This window comes from Anas acuta, chromosome 13 (assembly GCF_963932015.1).
Source record: "Anas acuta chromosome 13, bAnaAcu1.1, whole genome shotgun sequence".
NCBI lineage: Eukaryota > Metazoa > Chordata > Aves > Anseriformes > Anatidae > Anas > Anas acuta.
Window position 1 is genome coordinate 12,669,843 of NC_088991.1, and position 22,387 is coordinate 12,692,229.

General features: G+C 41.6%; 2 protein-coding genes across 2 annotated transcripts; one reads left to right on the forward strand and one right to left on the reverse strand.

Annotated features, from left to right (window-relative positions):
- LOC137863645 (nyctalopin-like) lies at positions 1-2,047 on the reverse strand. The gene has a single exon (XM_068696977.1). It carries the CDS (start codon positions 1,822-1,824, stop codon positions 562-564), a length of 1,263 nt encoding a protein of 420 aa, XP_068553078.1. The 5' UTR covers positions 1,825-2,047; the 3' UTR covers positions 1-561.
- Positions 2,048-6,187: 4,140 nt separating this feature from the next.
- AGTR2 (angiotensin II receptor type 2) lies at positions 6,188-14,151 on the forward strand. Its single transcript, XM_068696978.1, has 4 exons — positions 6,188-6,857; positions 7,000-7,120; positions 7,876-9,120; positions 10,763-14,151. Exon 4 carries the CDS (start codon positions 10,836-10,838, stop codon positions 11,952-11,954), a length of 1,119 nt encoding a protein of 372 aa, XP_068553079.1. The 5' UTR covers positions 6,188-6,857; positions 7,000-7,120; positions 7,876-9,120; positions 10,763-10,835; the 3' UTR covers positions 11,955-14,151.
- Positions 14,152-22,387: the final 8,236 nt, after the last annotated feature.

Sequence of the window (22,387 nt, forward strand, 5' to 3'; positions counted from 1 at the left end):
TTTGTTCCCACTACCCCAACACTGTTTTATTGTGTATAGTATATTGAAGACTGTCTTTGTCTCTTAACAGCAAGCACCTCATATTCCACCTGTGGGAAGCTACCACATGTTCACAGAGACACCAATAGACTGAGTCTCTTACGGGGATTCCAGATGTGCTGGAAAACTTGCGATTTATTTGTATTTTAGCAGTACTCACAATCTCCTGTGCATGAACTGGACGCGGGAAGGCAGAAGAGCGTGTGTGGTTGTGTTCAGTCAGCAAGGGAGCAGAGGCTGCCCCAGGGCTGCGCTCACCAGCCCCACATCTCCAGCACAAGTCCCAGCCCTGTGCTTGCTAACATGACCTCTTTCCAAGCACATCAGTGGTGCCACTGAATCTTGATATTAGCATTTCAGAATTAATTCCTTTATGTTAAGAAAAAAGCCTATTTTAATATATATATATATAAAAAAAAAAAAAACTCCTGCAATGAAACCCACTGTGCATAAGCAGGTTGTGAGAAAATATGCCTCCACTTTATAATTTAAACACTGACAAAGCGTGGCCAACAGGGTGTCCTATCTCCTTGCAAAATACCACATGTGGCAGATGACTACCAGCAAGAAGACCTCGTTAGGGGGAGCAGGAGGCCCAGCAGCCATGCTGGTACCAGCTGCCCCACACTTGTCCTTGCTCACCAGCTCAGGTGGTGCCATGCAGTCCGTCTGGTCCCCTGGATGAGGGACACTGAGCACCGTCATGTTGTGGTGGCCCGGGAAGGCACAGTGCAGCCCTTCGAGTGCTCCCCTGTACGTTGCTGTCCACTGCAAAAACCAAAACATCTTGCAGTCGCACTTCCAGGGGTTGTGAGATAAAAACACATACTTCAGTTTTGGCAGTTCTGTGAACAAGTGGATCGGAAGGGAGCTGAGGTTGTTCTTACTCAGGTGGAGGAAATGCAGTTTGTTTAAGTAGGAGAAAGCAGAGTCTGAAATAGAGGATATTTGGTTGTTGTTCAGGTACAAGTTTCTCAAGTTAAGCAGATGTCTGAAGGTGCAGTCAATAGCAGTGATTCTGTTGGCTTCAAGGTGCATAGTCTTGAGCTGGATCAACCCGTTGAAAAGCTGATTAGGCAAATCACCAATGAAATTGTGTCCTAAATTTAACACTCCCAATCTGGGAAGCTTTGTAAAAGCACCATTCTGAATAATCCATATCCGGTTCTTCCTGAGATTCAGATCATACAGGGCTTCCAGGTCCTTCAGGGAATCTCTGCCAATGGCTTCTATGTGATTGCCCTCCAGGGACAGCCTCATAAGGCTGGAGAGATTCCTAAATGCTTGTGGGACATAGCGCATGTTATTGGAGGCTAAGTCAAGTCTTTCTAAAGAGGGCAGGTGTGAAAATAGAAGTGGATGGATTTCAAAGATATTGCAATGAGACAAGTCCAGGCTGATGAGGTTTAATAGTCCTCTGAAGGTGTTTGCATGCAGGTAAGTGAGGCGCGAGTTCCTGCTGAGGTGCAGCTCTCGCAGCTTGCTGAGAGCATGGAAAGTCCCTGGGGACAGGAAAGTCAGATTGTTTCCATCCAGCCAGAGGCTGTGGAGGAAAGTCAGGTTCCTGAATGTGTTGGTGGTAAGAATCCGCAAATAATTATTGGAAAGGTTTAGAGAGACTGTGGATGCTGCTATTTCTCCAGGGAGGGATCTCAGTCCAGCTCTGTTACAGTGAATGATCTCTTCAGGTGCACATTTGCACATGCTTGGGCATGAATCAGAGAGATTCAGACTCAGTCCAGTCTTTGCTGCACAAGTAAATATAAATATAACAAGAAAGAACATGACTGGCCACAAGTCAGACACCACATCTAATACTTGACAGATAGCGGAGAAGAAGACAAGAAAAAGAGCATGTACCTTTTGGATAGGTGAAGCACAAGCATTGCAGGAACAGTGGGGCTGTGCTTTTAGCACACAGTGAAATTAAATTAGCTACTTCTGGCTGCTGCAGACCAATGGGGATCAAGTCTTAGGCAGATAAAAGCTGATTAAGTGCTGTTGCATTGCAAAGAGCATTACTGAGAGGCAGGAAGATTTCTCTGGCAGGGTTTTGCAGCAGGTAATAGACTTCACTTGGGATCTGCCTGGGAGACCCTCCTGCTCCTGGATTGATCATGGTTCTCAGGACTGGCTTGGCAGTTTGCTAAAAAAACAACCAACCAACTAACCAACCAACCAAAAAAAAAACCACACCAAAAAAAAAAAAACCTACGTTGGGAGTAGGGGAGGGATTTGGGGGATTTCCCTCTGGTTTGGACTTCAACACAGGCAGTTTAGAGTGGCTCTCCCATCTGGCATGGGATGTGGGAGACTGTCACGAGCTGAGCAAACCTCACTCTCACTGCCAAACGGGAATATGCAGGGCAGTGCCATTTCCTGATCGAGCAGCATCTCAGGATAAGCCCTGAGTCATCTTTGGGTGGCAAGAGATTAACCCCACGGGTGAAGCACAGAGCAACCCAGGGGCATGCTGCCCTTCTTAGGGTGCTGCCTGTCTCCAGTGGGTCTGAAAATGCAGGAAGAGGTGGACTTGGGTCTATAAAACTTACGTCCTTTGACTTCTCCCTGGTTTTCATCCTATATCCAGAGTGCAGAAGAAAAGATTTTGTTTTCATTTACAAGATTAAGTATTTTCATTCTCCCCATGTAGAAAATTGCATCTTCCCATTGTAGATAAATTGGAAAAGGAGCAAGCGACTGGACACACATGAGGATATATCTGAGCTCTCCTCAGGTTCCCATGCTCACATAAATCTTTTGCTGCTTCTGCTCTGGAGGAAGTATGAGGAACCTCAGGGGGCTGATCACTGTTGCACCTGACAGCCAGGGACTGGCAATCTCCTGTCTCATTATTTTACTTACAATGCCAACATGACTAGACCTGGATGATGTGTCAGCAAGGTAAACAGTGACACAATTACTGCTTTTCTTTTTTTTTTTTCTCACTATTTTAATTTTTGTTTCCCCCCTCACTTCTCTATATCGGACTTCTCAAGTGTTTGATGTGCTTGAAGCACCTTCTCTCAGCGCCTTCCATTCAGATGCATTTTCTTGCTCATCATTTCTTGGTCTGCCTTAGTTTTTTCTTTCATGGTTTTGGATTTCTTTTCTCTCACCAGTTCCTCTTATGGTAACCAGAATCTGCTCTGACAACTCTGTCCAAACAGTGGCTAAAAAAACCACAAATGTATGATATGCCCAATGGTAAATGTTAACTGTACAAATTTGCAAACCCATTGCTTTCTATGCAGAAGCAGGTTAGGTTTGCCATATTGTTAGATCACTGTGTTGGCTTCAGTTAGTTCTGTTTTCCTCTGCATTTTTTAAGCAACAACCCCCCAAAGAACAGTTTCCTCCTGGAAGCTTGGCTGGGACTGCTGTGTTGTGTAATGGAGACCATCTTCCAGCTATAAACAACATCATTTACTTAGTTAAACAGCTTTGTCTTGGTGTTACTGGGGGCCAAATGCCGGTTTTCACCCTGAGAGCAGAAGTGTCATGGCCTTGGCAAGTGGCTTGTCCTGGGAGTCCTGGAGGAAGATGCAAACATGTGCTGCTCACACTATCCGGATACTCACAACTGGGGCCATGCCAAAGGCTTTAGTGGGTGGAATCTTCATGTTCTCTGTATTCCTGGCTCAGCTGGGACTGCAAAGGAGCCAGGTTTCTGCTGGTCTCTGTACAGGATGAGCGAGCTGCTCCATGTCCCATGCCAGGAATGGTCTGTCTCACTTCTAGCTGAAGCTTTGTAACTCAATCTGAAGAAGATAGATCACTTCCTCTGTTGTTCTTTTTGTCCTACACAGGCTTTATTTCTGGTTGTTATCCCATTTGTGTAGCCCTTGTTTAAGCCCAGCTCTCTGTCTAAATCTGCTTGTTTTGCGATTGATTTCATATTTGAAATATTCAGAGACCAAAAGTATGCAGTTCAATGGGTGCAACACATTTCCAAAGTCACTTATGCGCTTGTTTTCCTTACTACTTTTAGTAACTTGTAAAACGCTTAAGGCCAATTATTTGAACAAACAATGTCATAGTGGATAATCTCAGTGTTGGCAGTGCTATTGGCTGGACACAAACAGCTCATAAAAGAAATGCCTTGGAAACTTTCTGAATGCTAAATGTGGAAAGAGCTTCCCTCTTCCCTCTGAACTGCCTCTGCCACACTGCACTATAAGGTGCAACCAGACACTGAACTGCTTCAAAAATTGTTTTCCAGCAGATGAATGAGAGCAAAGCTCTTTGATAACATATTCTGATGGGTCCCAGCAATCTCGTCCTTGTGCTCACTGCTGTGCTGCTGCAAAGTGGAAAACTAGGGATTTCCTCAGGCCTGCTCAGTGCTTCCATGTAAAATCTTGGCTCCAGGAAATAAAGTGAAACACTGACTAACATCTTCCCTTTAAAAATGTTAGTAGTTCTCCATCCTGGCCAAAATACTGGGTTGTCAGAAAAAGAACCCCTGCCAGAACTGATTATGCTTCAGAAGTACCCGAGGCAGTGTTAAGACCCAGCACACCAAGACAAGGACCATGGATGCTGGGTGTGAGCAGGACTCACTGCCTCAGACATCAGTTTTCAAGTGGGGGCTGGTCACAGCTGCTGTCCTCCCTAAAGCCCCAAAAGAGATGTGACAGCAGCATTCTCCACAAGAGTGTTCAGAGGCTGGTGAGGAATGAAGTAGATTCTCTAATCTTACTCACAACATTGAACAATTAATCCCTAAAGAAACCCTTAAACAAACAAAAGTGGGAAGGAGGAATGCATTTAAAAGTTTATAGAGTGCTGGGGGAGCCCAGCTGCAGGCAGGATGGTTTCGGTGCGTGCGTGCCAAAGGCGTGTTGTCCATCATGATGCAAATGCACTGTCCAGCACGATGCAAACATGTCGCTCCCAGGCTGCGTGCGTGCAAGGAGTCCCCTTCTCCTGCTGCTGCCCTGGGACTGTTTGTTGTTGTTGTTGTTCTTCAGAGTTAGGGAATCCTGTTGTAAATCAGTACTGAAGGGGTTAGAGCCTTGCTGACCTACACTGGGAGATGTGTTCTGGGGAGCACGTTTATGAGAGATTTTTCTGTCTCACTTTCTCCAAAAGAAACAAAGCCCATGAATATGGTCTGTATTTAGGTCCCATGTTGCTTTGAGAATTTGGCAGGATGGCAAGTTTTAACCTCAGGAGCTGGCTCTGATGGTCTGCTGGAGCAGTCTGATACGCTGCCTTTTTGGAATATTCCATCCCTGACAGAAATGCTTCCCTATGAAAACTAAGACCTGAGAATTGGAGTGCATTAATCCATGTTGTAAAAATGTGCACAGCTGATCAGAAGTTGCTCTTTGAACATCGTGTATATATATTTTGTTTTGTTTTGTTTTTCTTTAAGCACTTCTAATGAGCACTTCAGATGTATGGTCTTGAGAGCAGAAAGGAAAACCTGAGTTTGCTGTAAGCATGAAGCAAAAATTCTGTATTCTCTTGACCTGTGCTCTTTTTCAGTTCCTTGATATAAAAGACATGCACAGAATTGTTCCTCAAATACATGCCCCAGGAAGGACTAGCTCCTTACCATTTAAAACCGAATAGGTGTTCTTGTGGTGAAAACTCCCACCTCTTGAAACTTTCCAATCAGATGAACAGTAAAAAGGTCAAAGACTCTGCCCCCGTTCTGAGCTCTGTGCTGGGTTCTGATGCTGCAGGTCCATGTGCTGGGCCAGAATGTGCATTTAGGAGCCTGGCTGCGGAAGCTGAACAAACGTCCTGCAAGCTCAGGAGGCATTAGCTCAGCTGCAGTGTTGCATGGCACAAGGCTGATTTATGCACAGACAGTTTGGGCATCCATATTGGGCATGCCTTATATCTTGCTGCTGCTCCTGTACTGGCAGTGCTCAGAAAAAGAGCCATAGAACCGTAGAGCCAGAAAGAGACAGAGAGAGAGAGGGAAGGAAGGAAGGAAGGAGAGAAAGAAAGAAAGAAAGGAAGGAAGGAAGGAAGAAAGGAAGAAAGGAAGAAAGGAAGAAAGAAAGAAAAAGAAAGAAAGAAAGAAAAAGGGAAATAGATTTGGAAATGGAGTTTTTGCACATCACTAAATGGAGCTTTGGAGCAAGAACTTGGGGTCAGATAAGGAATCAGATACATAGGGCAATGCTGGGGGGGAGAAGCAGGCTAGGATTTGGCAAAGGACAGCATGAGGTATGACCTACTAAGAGATATGGAGCCAGAACAAAGGTTTGAACCATTTTTGAGGTAGCAGTAGAACAGAATAGACACAGCCAGTGTCTGTGAGGATCATAACTGCATCTGTAAGGGAAAACATTATATTTAAATCTAAACAGTCTGAGTTTGTTATCTTTGCAAAATAAACATTCTCATGCATTTGACTTTTTTCCATGCTTACAAAGTGCACTGGATGTTGGACGAAAAACAGAGTGAGATCTTCTAGAGGCCGTTTGCATGCAAAACAGTTAGTAGCAAGAATTCCTAGCTGAGGGTGTCCTGTCACATACAGTTAGTAAAATATTGAATGAATTTGGATCAGAGTGAGTGCTGACCTTTCATGTCATTCCTTTGAGCGCCAGCAGTCCTCCAGATCTGAGGCGGGGTCTGTAGATGGATGATTGGCTGGTAAAAGGCACATTTTTTTTGCTTTGCAGTAAGACAAGTAACTTCTGCACTTGTACATCCTGTATGCTCCTACTGACCTGTTTTGTGGATGTTTAGTTTGTAAAAAGGACAGAGTTCTTGCAGTGTGTCTGTAGAAGAAGATGCATCATCTGTTTAAAACCTCTTGAGCAAAACAACTATGTCTCCTGGTGCTGGTTGTGGTATGTATGAACTGAGCACAAATCTTCGTCATAAAGCTTTTTGGTTATGTCTTGACTTTTTCAACCCCCAAGCCCTTATGGGTATTACTGTTTCCTTTACATTTTTCTATTTATTTTTTTTTCTGAGTAATGCAAACTTCAGCATTCCAGGGTGTCCTCGTCTGCCCTTTCCATGACAACCTCAAATGCAAGGGTGGAGGAAATGAGAGAGAAAAGGAAAAGAAAGAGATGACACAAATCCAAACTAAAAATCTATGGAATTGGTGAGTGTGTGCATTGGGGAGATTCATATGTATGCTGAGATGCCAGGGATGTTCTGACTTGTAAGTTGGTTAAACCTGGCTGTAAAACACAGTGCTCGAGCCTTTGGGACAGATGAGGGAATCTCCCATCCCATGCAGTGATTTGGTATTGTCCTCCCTCAAGATACCTGTGATGCTTAGGTCTGCTTCTGTGTTAAACCATTTCATTCTCAGCCTGCCATTTCCTTGAGATATTTGAACTTTATTTCCCTTCCAGATTTTGCCCCAAGTACAGGCACCTTGTGTGCTTGCAGCCTGACAGTCCTGACTGCTGTCTGCTTTGTTGTTGTGTCCATGAAGCTGTAGATCAGCTGCACTGTGATAAATAAAATGCTGCATGGGATTCCCCTTTAAATAACTGTCTCTTTTTGCATAGACAATACCAAGAGCCGGACTGTAATATGAGGCAGACAAAAACAAAAGCTGTCAATTTGGGTGCTTTAACTCTTTTTCTTGCCTTGACAAGTATCACTCTCTTCCAAGAGATGTTTATGAGTTTGCTGATGAGCATTTCCAGCGTTCTTTGCAGTTCCTGCTGTGTGAAAGACACAGATGGATAGAAAGATGAGTTTGTTCTCCACAGCTTGCTCAGACCATGTTTGTTTTTGTGTTTTTTTTTTGTTTGTTTGTTTGTTTGTTTGTTTTTTCTTGTTTGTTTGGGGGGGGGGTTGTGTTTTTTTTTTTTTGTCTGTTTCATCTCTCCATCTCTCTCCTAGGTCACACTGGTGTAAGCAGAGCCTGCTGGTTATGGAGCCTGTGATACCAATTGCCTTTGGTGTGCTGCACAGTCCCAAAGCAAGGGCAGCTACTGGGGTCAGACATCCTCCACTTTGAATTAGCATTCAAAAAAGTGGATGAGTGGGGGTCCATCCTGGTGAGGGACCACTGCTGGCAGCAGCTGACACTGCTGACAGGGACTTCTGTGGCTGCCTTCCATCCAACAAGTGAAGCCTTGCCTGCAGAGCACAGCCCACATCTCCCCAGTAGATGGGCTGTTGCTGCAGAGATCACAGTTGGGGTACTGAGACTTCTGGATGTTTACTTTGCCCCAGTTTTCATTTTCCAGAAACCCTCTTGGATGATGCAGGAGCTTCTTCTAGAAAGAGGCTGGGGCCAGGTGTAACATGAGAGGCGAGGGAGGAGGAAGCAGATGGAAAAACTCAGTTTTGTGTGGATGGGAAGTTAGTGTGATTTCACAACCTTGCTGATCTGCTAACTTTGTGTGCTACTCTAGTGCAGCCTCAGAGCCAAGTCTTCTCTCTGCCACGTGGATTTTTCCTGCTGTTCTCCTTGGTTTGAGCAGTGTGCATGTCTTTGCATGGACTTGGGCAGTGTTTTCCCATGCTACTAATTGGGATACAGGATCAGCCTCCTTACACAAGCAATGCTGTGATGTTCCCCTGCTTTCTGTTTCTTTATGTTCACATTATGGTCAGTTTTGCCAGTACTAACAACCTATTCCTCTCTCAAGTTTATTAGCAAGCACTGGGACTCTGTAAAGTGAGTGGGAATTCCCCTGCCTATAGAGGTACACAGATCCTAATCTTGGGGCTCTCACATCTTGCATGTACATGGAGGGGGGCACAGAAGGGGACCGTGTGTGGGTGTATCCTCCTGGCCCAAGAACTGCTGGAGAAACCAGCTTTGATATTTGTGTGAATTATTTTTTTTCTTGCTCTTTTTTTTTTTTTTTTTGGTTGTCTTGTTCCTCTCTCCTGATTTACTGCATATGCTCACGTGGCCTTGGAAAGGGGGGTTCTCAAACCGTTTCACTTCCAAAAGGAAAAGAAGCTGGCAGGCATTCATATTTCAGTCCTCAAGTTATGTATGTTAAAGTCTCCCAGTGGGAAAATGGAAGATATAAGAGAGCAGAGAGCTGGTGGAGATACTTGTTAAGCGAAAACAGAAGAAAGAAGCATGTAACCCTAGAGCTACATCCAGACAAATTAGAGGTTTCAGAGGTATGTTTTCTGTCTGTTGTTAGAACATTTCCATTGATTTTATACATTTTGTGGTAAGATGCCTCATTTTATCTTATGTAATTGTAGGAATGACTGTATTTTAGGAGCAGATTATAAGATATAAGTTGTTCACATGCAGAGGGGATAACATTTTTATCAATGAAACCTTTTGTTATCAATAATGTAGCTAAATCAAGTATGAAATCAGATATAGAAGGCTTTGTGACTAGTTCTGAGATTTAAGCTTCCATAGGTTGAAGAGAGGGGTTCAGAACAGAGTTAAGGGGGAAAGGAGACTTTATTTTTCCTTCTCCGCAAACAAACCCTTCCTCTGTTTTAAGACTTGTTTGATTAAAAAATGTGGGCTTGTGATTCGGTACCTTAAATACCAGCTCACTGCAGAAATCATTATTAATATTTTCCTATTGAATTTTCATTATGCTGAGAAAATAAAATTAAAATTCATTTTTGTCAGTGTGTTCAGAGGAACATATTGCATATTTTGCATTACGGAAACAATAAGCGATTGTATATTAAATGGTTAATATAGAAAATATTTTTGAAATGATCAGTTACCCTCTTTTAAATGAGAGATCATTATTCAACTCTGTTGTCTTTACTTGGTCAAAATTTCTGTTGTTTTAAGGGCCCCATGAGAATTCTTAAATGCCTAAGTGATTCCATAAGGACTTAATTAAAAGGAATGGTCTTTTTATTATATACAATAAAATATTTTGTCTGATTTCTTTATTGACTATAAAATCTTGAAGCTTGAAAAATGTTCTGCTTAGAGTACAGACTCGAGAGCCGTTGAACTGGAACAAAGAGATCTGTCAAAGGACTCTCCTATTTTAGCTGCTTTGTAGCCACATTTTTCCATACTGAAAACCAGTCTTAATCTTTCTAAATTTATGATAAATACTGCTGTTAACTCTAGTGCTTGTAAGGACTGTGTATGTAAGTGTCTGTTGCTTATATCTACATGGAAAATATTTATTTTCTGACTAAAAGCCATCACGGAGGCAAGAGATGCAGATTTGAATTGAGAAAGACTCTGATTGTAGGTGATATTTTGTAAAGACCCTTCAGTGTCTTTGTATCTAGCCCCGTGATTTAAAAAAAAATCAAAGGCTGCTTTCCTAATAGCTTTACTAAAAGGCTGCTTTCATGCTTGTGAAGTCCCAGGAGATCCTCAGGTGTGAACTACCTAATCCCCAGTGGCAAGTACTGCCTTTTACATTATTTTAACTGTACAGAGTACTGGAAATAGAATGAGAAAGCAAAGAAAAGGATTACAAGGAGCTTTAGTGCTGCCTTTGGTCTCAGAAGTTCCTGAAGTATCTGCAGCTCTTGAGTCAATGATCTTTCTGCTCAGCTGGCCACAAAAAGCACCATCTGTAATAGCAGATGAAACCCAGCTGCTCACTTTTCTGCCAGGCTAATTAAAAAGTGTCGTGACCTCTCTAGTGCTAATTGTGTCCTGTTAGTGGGACAGAGGAAAGAAGTCCAACAGGGTTGCCTGGTATAGCAGCTCTCAGATTCCTGACATCATTTTAAATTATTTTATTTTATTGCAATTCTGTGATTCCAGAACTAAGATGGCCACAGAGTGTATGTCTAACACATGGTTTCTGATCTGCAGGTGAGCAATGTGATAGAAAAGTGCCACTAGCACATGAATTTCCTGCAGAAACTCCCTTTCTGCCAGCACCAACATGCAGAGCAACTACTCTGTGGTCATCACCACCAGAGAAACTCTCCAAGTCCTCTATACAATGCTGGCAAACTCATCGGCTGCATTGCGCTCTCTGCCTCCCTGCCCACTTGCCTCTTCGGATTACCAGTTTTCATTAATTCCAGCATTTTTCTCCGTGGTTTTTGTTCTGGGTTTGGTTGGAAACAGCATTGTAGTTGTGGTGCTCTGTCGTCACAGTAGCCCCAAAACAGTTGCTAATATCTACATTTTCAACTTGGCCGTGGCAGATTTGCTGTGCCTCGCCACACTTCCCTTCTGGGCTACCTATTACTCACAGAAGTACAACTGGCTCTTTGGATCTCTCATGTGCAAAATCTCCGGTTCTGTCCTGTGCCTGAACATGTTTGCAAGCACATTTTTTGTTACGTGCATGAGTGTGGACCGGTACCATGCTATTGTCCATCCTATTCGCTCTCAAAGAAGAACTCCACAACAGGCGTATTTTATAGCAATGGTTGTGTGGGGCCTTGCTGGTTTTTCCTCCCTTCCAACTTTTTATTTCCGTGACACACATTACATTAAAAGCTTGGGGGTGAAAGCTTGCATTATGGCATTTCCTCATGAGAATTATGCGAAATGGTCTGTGGGAACAGCCTTCCTCAAAAATGTACTCGGCTTCTTCATCCCCTTGACAGTGATCACAACATGCTACATCTGGATCAGGAGGCACTTGCTAAAAGCACAGAAGTTTGGGAAAAACAAGCAGAAGATGGACAAAGTCCTGAAGCTGGTGGCTGCTGTTGTTGTGGCCTTCTTAATTTGCTGGCTCCCATTCCACATTTTAACCTTTTTGGATGCCCTGGCTCATATGAACATTATTAACAACTGTGATGTGACAGGGATCATTGACACAGCACTACCGTTTGGCATCTGCATGGCGTTTGCCAACAGCTGCATCAACCCTTTGCTGTACTGTTTTATTGGGAACCAGTTTCAGGAGAAGCTCCATCGCTTGTTTAAGCGACGAGTTTATCAGTTCAACAGCCAACAAGAGAGTTCTTCTTTGAGGAAAGGGAGCTGCTTCAGAGACACTGAGACCCCCGTGGGCAGGGAGAGGGGCCCTGAATCCTTTCTGTAGACACTGGGTTGTGACATGGGGCTGTGTCAGTACAGCTGGCTGCCCCTGAAGTGGGGACACATTTTTCTCCAGTTACTTTCATTTTTTGTTCTTTCACTCACCAGCTATGTGAAGGAGAATCTGAGGATTTATTCTTCCTTCCTTTTCATAATGAGCACTAAAGGGAAGATTCTGGCAAATAACTGTATTGATGGCATTTTAAATATCTGCTTATATGTGCCTGAGATCAGGCAAGTGTTTAATACAGAAAGATAAGATACACCAGAGGAACATTTCACCATAGCTACAACTGTGTAGGTGCTGAGTATTACACACTGACTGCGCTGATTTTCTAAAAGAGATTCTCATTAGGGAATGTGTAAATAAAGCAGTGCAGATACTTCTGTACCTATCTGTAAGAAAATATTTGATCTTTATTATGTACACACACACACATATATATAGTTTTGAAAATATATTGCTAGAGATAACATATGTTAAATGCATCAGATATACCTCCTGCTTGCTTGGGCCCAGGATCCTGAGAACAGGTGGAGACATGGATTTGCAAATTGCTGGAGGCAAAAGAGAATTAGTGGGGAAAAGTCCTACCACACGAATGTTTTTATACCTTTTTCATAGCATGTAACAGGTTTGCAAGCCGGGTAGTCCTTTCCTTTGGTCCACTGTGGTCACTTTTGACAGTAATGCCCTAGGAACAGTCCTGGTACACCAAGTCCTGGTGCTACACGGGTGAGATAAGTTCCACACACAGTCCAGCAGCCTTCAGGGAAAGGACTTGCTGATGGTCTGGACTTTTTGCATTTCAAATGTCACTTACTACTGTATTTTTTGGGTACTGTATACAAAAACCCTAAATGACTCTGTCTTGACACCCAGAAGCAAAACCATGGTGTGATTGCTAAGACTTGCCCACATCTCAATGCATAAGCTTTCTCATTTATAAATAAAAGAAAGGGGAAAAAGATTGTGGCAAATAATGACTCTATTTTGAGGTTATGTTTGATTATTTGAAATTTGCTTTTGCTAAAGAGATACTGATTCTAACCACCAATGTGGATCCTTCCAAAATGATTGTGTTTACTAGGCTCAGTATAAAAGAGGGTTTTTTTAGCACCATGCTCAATTTCCAGCAGGCTGTCCCCATGCTGGAGGACACAAGGACCAAAAGATAATTAGCTTCAGTGAAATGTGTCCAAAAAGTTAACCTTGAAGCTTGTCTATGCACTTCTGAGTCCATAAATCAGAAATTATACGTGCTGCCAGGGTAACAAGGAGTCTGGCCTCCCTGAAAATCCCAGTGCTGGCCAGTGCCTGGGAGCCTTGGGAACATGATGCAGGAGCCATGTATCACTCTTAGAGCAGGGGCATGTTGCTTTGCTGGTGCCCTTGAAAATAGGATTTTGCAAGAAATCTGGTAGTTTCAGAGTGATGTGGGAAGAAATTTTGTGCAGAACTGAGCAAAATGGGGCCTTCAGGAATAACCACTTCTCCCTGTCCTGGTTTGGTGTTCTGGTAGTAGGGTATGCAGCTGCAGAGATGCTTATCCCAGAAAATGGAAGAGACGCCACTGTGTTTCCCCTGGAATGTTTTTGTTGAAAATGTTCCGACAAGCTAATAGTGTCTGGGGCGTTGGATATTTCTGGAAGGACAAACTGTTAATTGCTTAGCAATGAACACAACAACACAGTCATGCTACTGCAGAACAAATAATTATACTAATAAAATTACCAGGTGTTCAAAGTGGTAGGCTCAGAGGTGTAATAAGAGGCTGTAGAGCCTTTTTACCTTTGCTGCAGTACAGATTAGGTCAGTAATGAGCACAACTGTGCCACTAATTGGCATCTTGGTAGTCTCAAAACAAAATACAAACTACATGAACTGACCCCACTCCTACCTGTGCCAGCTGTATCTGTTCTGGGCGTAAGTACAGCTTATATATTTTCAACATGTCAGTTTGGACCTGCTCAAAAAGAACAGTTTTCATCCAGTCCTATGCCTGTGCAAACCTCCACAGGTAGGAAAATAAGACAAAAATCTGAAATCTAGCTGCAGTTAGATTTACACCTGTGAGAGGCAAGGAAAATGAAGATAAAACTTCCCAGAGGATAGAGCAGCAATGCAGGGTCTCCCATGGCTGCAGCTAGAGAGCAGAAATCAATGACTGCTTCTTGGGGCTGAGAGCTGCACTCTTTTCTTAGGAAAAAAAAATAATAATAATAAAATAATAATAATAATAAATGGGAGGCAGGACAGGGAGAGGAGGAAAATCCCTTCTTTCAAAGGTCACATTTTGCAAGGGTGAAAGGGTGATAAACTAAGAGAACTCACTAGCTCGGCAGTGACATTTCTGTTTGCCAAATCTGCTTTGTATTTTATACATAAGTCACGAATTTGAGTAGCTTCGTTAAACAAACACCCAAAAAAGACTGTCTGGAGAGAAACCTGAGATGGAAGTCAGGAAGATCTGTGTTGGTGTTGCTTTATTTTTAGAGCAAATTGAATACTGTTGTGCTCTATGACTTTTTCATGCTAGAGATTCTCATGGGATTTTTCAGGGATTTTCCATGGAAAATGTGATTTTCCACACTTTCAGAATGTTGTGTTTATTTTTTTCTGGATTTTCTGAAAAAGAATGTAGACGAAAATGCAAGTTGTTTTTTTTTTTTTTTTCTTGCAAATTTAGAAGCTACTTTTTTCCTTTCAACAGAACATTCTGCCGATATTTACAAACCATTCCAGTAGTTATACTGTGTTACAGCCTCTCTCTAGCAAACCTCAGATTCCCTTTCATGTCCTGATCCTTTGCAAGCTTTGTGTTCCCTTAGGGACTCAGAAAATGCAGCCATCCAGTCCAAGGAGGGATGTGCAAACTGGGGAGCCCACTTATGTCTGCTTTGCTGCCCTGCAGCATCCTGTGCCTGTCCTGATACTATACTCTAGCGTGATGCCTGCAATTTTCTCAGGGAATTTCAAGCACATACATGATTTCTCAGTGTCTTGCTCTCTGTGCAGGTATGGTGAGATGAATTTATGAGCAACAGCTGGGTTTTGGAGAGGTTGTGCCAGTGTCAGTGCCAAGGCAAACCTGCTGCAGAGGGGTGAATGATGCTCTTCCCTATGGAAGTGATGATTTGGAGTTAAAGCTGAGTGGCAGCATGATTTCTTTGGAAAGGGGGATGTTCTGGAACATTGCTAGGCCTGTCAGTGTGTCTTTCCCAAGAGAGGCATAGAATGGATGGTTTCCCATTGGGTTCATTTGGTCTCTGTCATATTTGTACGCCAAATCCTATTTGCAGCTTCCTTTTCTAGCTGTATTTGATTACTATCAGCTGAAATGAATTGCAGAGAATCTTGATCCAAACTGAGCATCCTGTGTGTGTCCCTGAGCTGGCTTTAGTATGCTCCTTCAATATATGAAGCAGAGCAAGCCACTGGCATTTATTAGCATGAACTAGTACTGAGTGCTAAGCTAAATGCCTTGTTTATATAAGATATACAATAAGAAATGTTTGGTACAGCATGTTCTCACTGAGAAGTCAACACAGCCTGAGCCTGCCCTGGCACCTACTCAGCACACTTGTCCAACTCCTTGGGCCAGAGTATGGGCAGGAATATCATCTTGCTACACTGCAGCTGACAGTTGCAGCTCAGCTGCCTTCTGTGGTGAGTCCCCTTGCCCTTCAGCCAAGGGACAAACAAATTGCTTGTGTTTCCCTGTGAAAATGAGGACCATCTGGGAGTTGTCCTGGAGGGAACACAGAAAAGCTGAAATGTGGGGATGCAGAGGTCTGGCAGCCTTTCCTCGAAGCTGGCAGGCTTGCTGCTCTCGTCTCAACTCCCCATCCCTCAGAAGAAAATGACTGCTCTTGTTGGGATGGGCTGCTCCATTCAGTTCCTCTCTGCCTGCTGTGGGGTCTGGCTGAATGCAGCAGAGAGGGGCTTGTTGTGCTGGCCCATTGGCTCTGCCAGGAAGGGTCTGTGAGTCTCCTGTGGCTTTGTCTTACCAGGTAACTTGCTGTGGAAGGAGTCCAGGGCTGCCATCTTCAGCGTCTCACGTACCCTCTATTCCAGGTACAGTGGCTGGCTGATCACCTTGTGGTTTGGTAGAGTATCTACTGAGGTACCTGTCTGAGAATAAGTGCTCCCCCAGTTTGCTAAGTTTCACAAGAATCAGGAGGAAAGAAGGAATAAATACAAAATAAACAGGAGTCAAAATTATATTGTTCATGTCATTCATATAATAAAACCATAGAGAAGCAAAAGCAGAACATTATTAATGCTGTTAAAATTTTAGTTCAACAGTTTCTTCTGCATTCCCCAGGGATTCCTTTAAGTTTTTGTTCTGAAGCTATCTGCCCATGCATAAGGCAGTTTATTCCTCATGTAGGAACTAAATGCATGCAAATGGGTTTGCAGTTTTATCACCAGTGCTGGAGGAATGGGGTTGAACCCTGAAATAACTTGCCAGTGCCCTAAACCTGCCCCTTTGTGCTTTGCCAGGAGTTGGCATGCAGGCAGCTGCCATGTGAGCACTGAGGCTGGGAGCCACTGGCCACAACCATCCCAGCCCCAGGGTGCCCCACTAACTGGGATGCAGTGCCATGCACAACACACAGCTTCCTTCAAAAAATTACAGCAAAACATCTGCATTAAGTATTAGGACAGCATCCAAACATGCAGCTCTTTCGCAATGGCACGAAAGTGAAAATTACAAATACAAAATGTACAAGGCATGCAGCTGTGTCACAATGGAGTAGAAAAAGTGTAGCTGCTACAACTTCATCTTGAGAAAACAAAGCATTTCATCGCTAGTCCAAAACCAGCTTAAAATATGTTGCTTCCCAAAATCTTTAATGAGATGAGGATTACATGGCATGCAACTGTTCAGGGCCTTCACTTGCAGGGGAGCTCAATAAGTATTCTTTGCAGATGTTGAAAAGGAAGCATCTGTACTCTGACTTGCTAAGTGATGTAAGAAACTTAATACATCATTAAATAGATTTCATGACCCCTGAGCTGCTAGCATCTTATCCTGCAAACTCCTTCACTGATCGCAGTGAAATTCATTCTGAAGTAAGGTCACTCACTGCAATTTGGTTCTCTATACAAATCTCTACTGTTTTGAATTCAGGGCTGTTAAAATGTCCTGGATCCCTGTTTACCATAAAATGCTAAATGTCCTTGTTGTACTGTATTAATGGTCCCCTTTTAGATAAATATGTTGCACAGGATTTGTTCTTCAAAGTGTTTTTGTTTCTTTGGAAGAGGATTCCTCTATGTGTTATTCAATATGCTATTCAAAGTAAATATGTTTGACAAAAATCTGATTAAGAATGTATAGAAATCAACGTATGGACTAATAAAAAAGTTTGTTTGTCTTTCAAATCTAAGATAATAGACTTCTGTCTAGCAAGGAAATGATACAACATAAGGGATTTGTTTTCAAGGACATGTCCGGAAAAAAGTTTTTAGAGTATGATACTAAATGTACTATATTAACTGGAGAAAGCCCCATGGACATCACTGGCTGTCCGCCCAGGATTTGGCAGTCTTTCATCTGATTTTATTTTGATCCTTATCCCCTGAAAGACTGCGAAGATATCTTTCTTTTATGCACTGGAACACCCAAAAAAGAAATTCCAGAGAAGTCAGGAATGTTTACTCCTTCAGCTGACAGTCCAACATGGATCCGTACTACAACAAAACTGTCTTATCAGAGGCTCTTCTGCTGAGATTCATTCATGTGGAATGAACAGGATGGATTCAGCATGAGGGCCTGTTAAATGCCTTTGAATGTTCAGAGGCAGTACTAAAGAATGTTCACAGGTTTTCCATGGGTCGCAGAGCAGGTTACAGTACCAAGAACTTGTGCATTGGTAACACGTGGCCTGGTGAACCACACTAGATGCGGTTGGAGACACATGAAGAATGAGGGGTTGTTCCCAGAGCTCCCCCCCTACTGTGGACCCCATCATAAATCTTTGCTGTGTTCAAGTTGCTAGCTGTGTTTGTTCTACAATATTTGCCTTAATATTACTGCAAGTATGCATGTTAGACCAGCTTAAAATATAACAGTAAAGTAAACTCGGTAATATTTAACATCATGTCTGAATAGATCATAAAGAAGTAGTGTAAAGCTATCTGTTAACATCTACAGTTGTCATACAGACCATTTTCTTCGCCCTTGCCCCCTTTGTGTATTCAAGTGGTTTACAGAGAAAATATTTAAAGAAAGCACATAGAGGAAATCTGTTTTCAGTTTCTCTGAGGTCTACAACCCTCCCTGTCACCAGTTCAAGCAGAAAAATACTCAGAAGAAACAGTGGAGCTAAGCCAGAGAAACTGCAACAGGGCAAAGAGAGAGCTGACTGTTTTCCTTCATGCTGTGACTAAGAGAAGTGCTTTCCTCTTCACAGGAGTGTCTTTCCATGGAATATTTGTCTCCTCTGTAAAAAAATTCATCTCATTTCTGTGGATGGAGGAATTTGCCACACCATAGCAAAACATGCTTTATTTCCTCATGTAATCTCATATAACAGCACATACTGCTCTAAAGACTAAACGTGCTTGCAAGCATTTGTTTAGCACAAAGTTCATTCTGCAAAAGCACAGTGATTTTGCAAGAAAGTGATTGTGCTTTCTGTGGTTGGGAAATACTGAAAGGCAAATTAAGAACCCCTGTCCTGAAGCCGTTTTGCCAGATTGCTCTCTTGCTTTAGGCAATGCCTTAGTTCCTCATTAGTGTCTTCAAGAAACCTGAACACTCCAATTAAACTATTATGTGCTGGTCTCTATTTTAGAAACCTCAATCCCATTAGAATTTTACCATCCATGAAAGTCTCTTAAATGCTCCATGACTTATCACAATTCTCTGCTTTTGCAATCCACTTGGCAGCAAGAGGACACACCAAGCAGGAGCTTGGTTCAAAGGGAGAGATGAGGCTCTGATTGTGGTTTTGGATATTATCTGGGAAAACCTAAGCAGGGTAGACAAGAGCAACAATTCTATCTTCATAAACTCTTCCTTTCTGTATGCTCTGATATCTGTTAGTTGGATGAAACGGTATTGTTTTTATCTGTTTTTTGGAAATAAGATACTATGTGTACCTTCTTACAGGTTGCTGTGTGGATGAAACATTGTTCAAGGCTCAGGCTGCTAGCCAAGGTATTCAGTTCCTTAGTGATTTACAGTGAATACATTCAAGTTAGGAAACAATGGACTATTTTGCAGCAATGATCTTAAAACCTTACTGAACAAAGTTCTGTAGATTTGCATTTTTTTTCCTTGTTATGTCCTTAGTTCATATAATGATGTATCAGGTTTCTCCAAAAGAAGAAAGAGGCCACCTAGTGACTAATTACAGCCTGCTGCATTAGAAAACTGGAAGATATGAAAACAACTTCAGTGCACTAATACTGTTATTTATTTTTTAAAAAGAGAAGGACAGATGGACATTGGAAATCAGATTACAACCAGCTGTGCTTTAAAAAATTTAGCATGTCTATTTTTGGTGTGGATCTCGTGCTCATCGTAAAAATAGTCAGATTTGGCGGTTTGTAAGTTACTAAAAGTTTACTGTGGCACTCAGAATAAAACCATTTCTACTCTACCTGGTAACTTTACTGATGTATTTGTGAAAACTCCATGAACCCACAGAACAATATTAAAGCTGAATGAGAGGTGAAATGTGATTGAACAAAAATGTTCATAAAAGGTAATTGCTGGTGCCAGACCACATGCTAGGGTGCTGCAGAAAATCCCTGTGGATTGTTCTCATCTATGTGCAGAGATACCATCAACACTGCAGAATCTTTGGCTTCCTTTTTTTTCAGCAGTGAAAAAGGATCCACAGCAGTTTGTCTTAGACAAATTTCCCTCTGTCTATATCAGCTTTTAAGGGAGCCTAAAGCTACTGGTATGGTCTAAGTTTACGTTTTTTGAATTAATATTTCTTTGTTTTCCTCTGGACATACTTAAGCTTTCCTGCATTGTCTGCACAAGGAAATTGGGCTCCTATTTGTCTATGCTTAATGTCACTTGGATGACTAATATAGATAATAGCTCCCTAAGACATGTATCAGGTGTCTCTGTTAAATATTGATCTTGCATGCTTTAAGTGTTCAGGCAGGATTCCAGTGACACCCTTACTTTCAGAGAGAATTTACTGTATAGTATGTGTAGTGTAATTTCAATACCTGCAATCACATTTTATTGTATTCAAGCAGTATCCTGAAAATACCTTCTCCCTACAACTATTCCCTACACACAACAGGGCTTTGTTCTAGCAGTGTCTCCAAGAATAGAGAATGCTAACCTCGGACTACACAAGTCATCAGATGTTGCCCATATTACAGTTCCAGTGTCATGTAGTGCCAGTATGGTCAGTGTCTTTTTTAATTTATTTTATTTTATTTTATTTTATTTTATTTTATTTTATTTTATTTTATTTTATTTTATTTTATTTTATTTTATTTTATTTTATTTTATTTTATTTTATTTTATTTTATTTTATTTTTTGCCTACCTATAGCAAGAGTACAATTCTGGTATACCTGTCATCTAAAAAAAATCTGCATAGAAATAAAGGATAAAACAGAAGACAAGGTAAGATTTCATCTAAGACTATGCATTGATGAAATCAGCTTTGACCTGTGTTTGAGGCATTTTGCTACAGGTATGAATTGTTGTTTTCCAGATCAGATGGGAATATCAAAAATAATAATTTAAACAAACAGAAGTTGCATAACTTTGGAGAAAAACACATTTAGAAGACTCAGTGTGACTAACTCAACGAATATGAATGTTACTTTATACCTAAATGAAATATTTCAAATGTTTTGAAAATGATTGTGGCAGTTTCCTGTGGCAATTCCAGGCCTCTTACATATTTCATTATAAGCTCTAATTCAGTCTGGCAGCCAATGTGCGTACTAAATTAATTTCAGAGCAAAGCCATTTGTTTTCTATTTGCTGGAATATAAGTTTGTCATAATTTAACTTTTTTGCTTGGCTATTATGCCTCCTAGGTATCTGGTTCATATTAAGTCTATTCCAGGTGTTCTGTTTCATATGTCCTATGTTTAAGAATAGTACAGTTCACGTATGCTAATGTGATGTGAGCTTAGGAGTTTGTTTTGTTTTGTTTTTCTATCCGAAATTCCAAGATCTGAATACAGGAAGGATATTTATATTTGCCTACCCTTGTCTCCTGCAAAGGAATCTCATGCAATAATTTTTGCTTCAGCCAGTTCCTGTGGTTGAATTCAATCAGCACTTTTCTACCTCTTTCTATACATGTATATGAATCCCAAAAAATGTCCTATGAAAGTGCAAAACCAAATGAGTTATTGCAGACTGGCGTTTTGTAATTGTTCTTTGTAGACCCTTATGTACTCTTTCAGGTACCATAATGTACCATAATTTACGTACCATAATGCATTCTTTGCTGGTGATGATATATCTGGTAGGAAGTGTTACTGCTTTTCATTAACTTTACTTGAAGTCAGCAGCAGACTGTATCTTCATGGCCCCTTCCAGAACACAGTCCAGGAATAGTACACTATAATCAGAGTGTAAAAACAGTGTGTTTGACAGTGTGTTCATTGCAATGAGCAATACCCACTTTGGGGAATTTCTGGGCTGCAAGGCTGAGTTAAATAGTGAAGTCCTCCTTTCAATATGTACAGTCACAAAAAACAAATTTGTTATGATTTTATGCTGTACCTTTAACCCTCTTCTATCTAAAGGAAAATGATTCCTTGAGTAAATACATACCACCTGGCAGATTTATCAGCAGCAACCTTTCCTTTCAGAGTACTAGCTTCTGCCTGCAGAGTTCTCTGGTATTTTCTGGCTTGTGCAATTGAGGAAATGTTCTTAAACACTTAGAAGACAAGAAGTGAAGGAATACTCCAGAGTTTTTCTGGTAAGCTTCAACATTCCAATAGTATTAATGTCTTATCATTCCAAACCTGAAGAAATAATACAAATAAAAATTGCATGAGGATCAAACACACACACAAATTACACATTTCATAACAGTTGTGGGTTTTTTATGATTTCCAACAAAAAGTTAATATTGAGAAATCTGACAGCACCCATTAGTCTCATTCACTGCAGTAACTCCTGATGAAAGACAACAGCACCCAAATCTTTGCTTTGCTTTTCCTTTTTTGCCCTTTGCTTTTCTACAAGACTATTGAAGCTCAATTTTAAAAGATCTCAAGTCAGCATTTCAGAGATGAACCTGACTGTCTTTGCCCTGAGAAGGGATGGAGTTAGACATCATTGTTAGCAATGATATCATCAGTTCTTTTTATTTTTTATTTTTTATTTTTTATTTTTTTAAAGCTTACCTTTTCTATTTTGCAAATCTCTGGCCGTCTCTACTCATGCATCTTCCTATCTGGCTCACAGCTTTTACAGAGCTT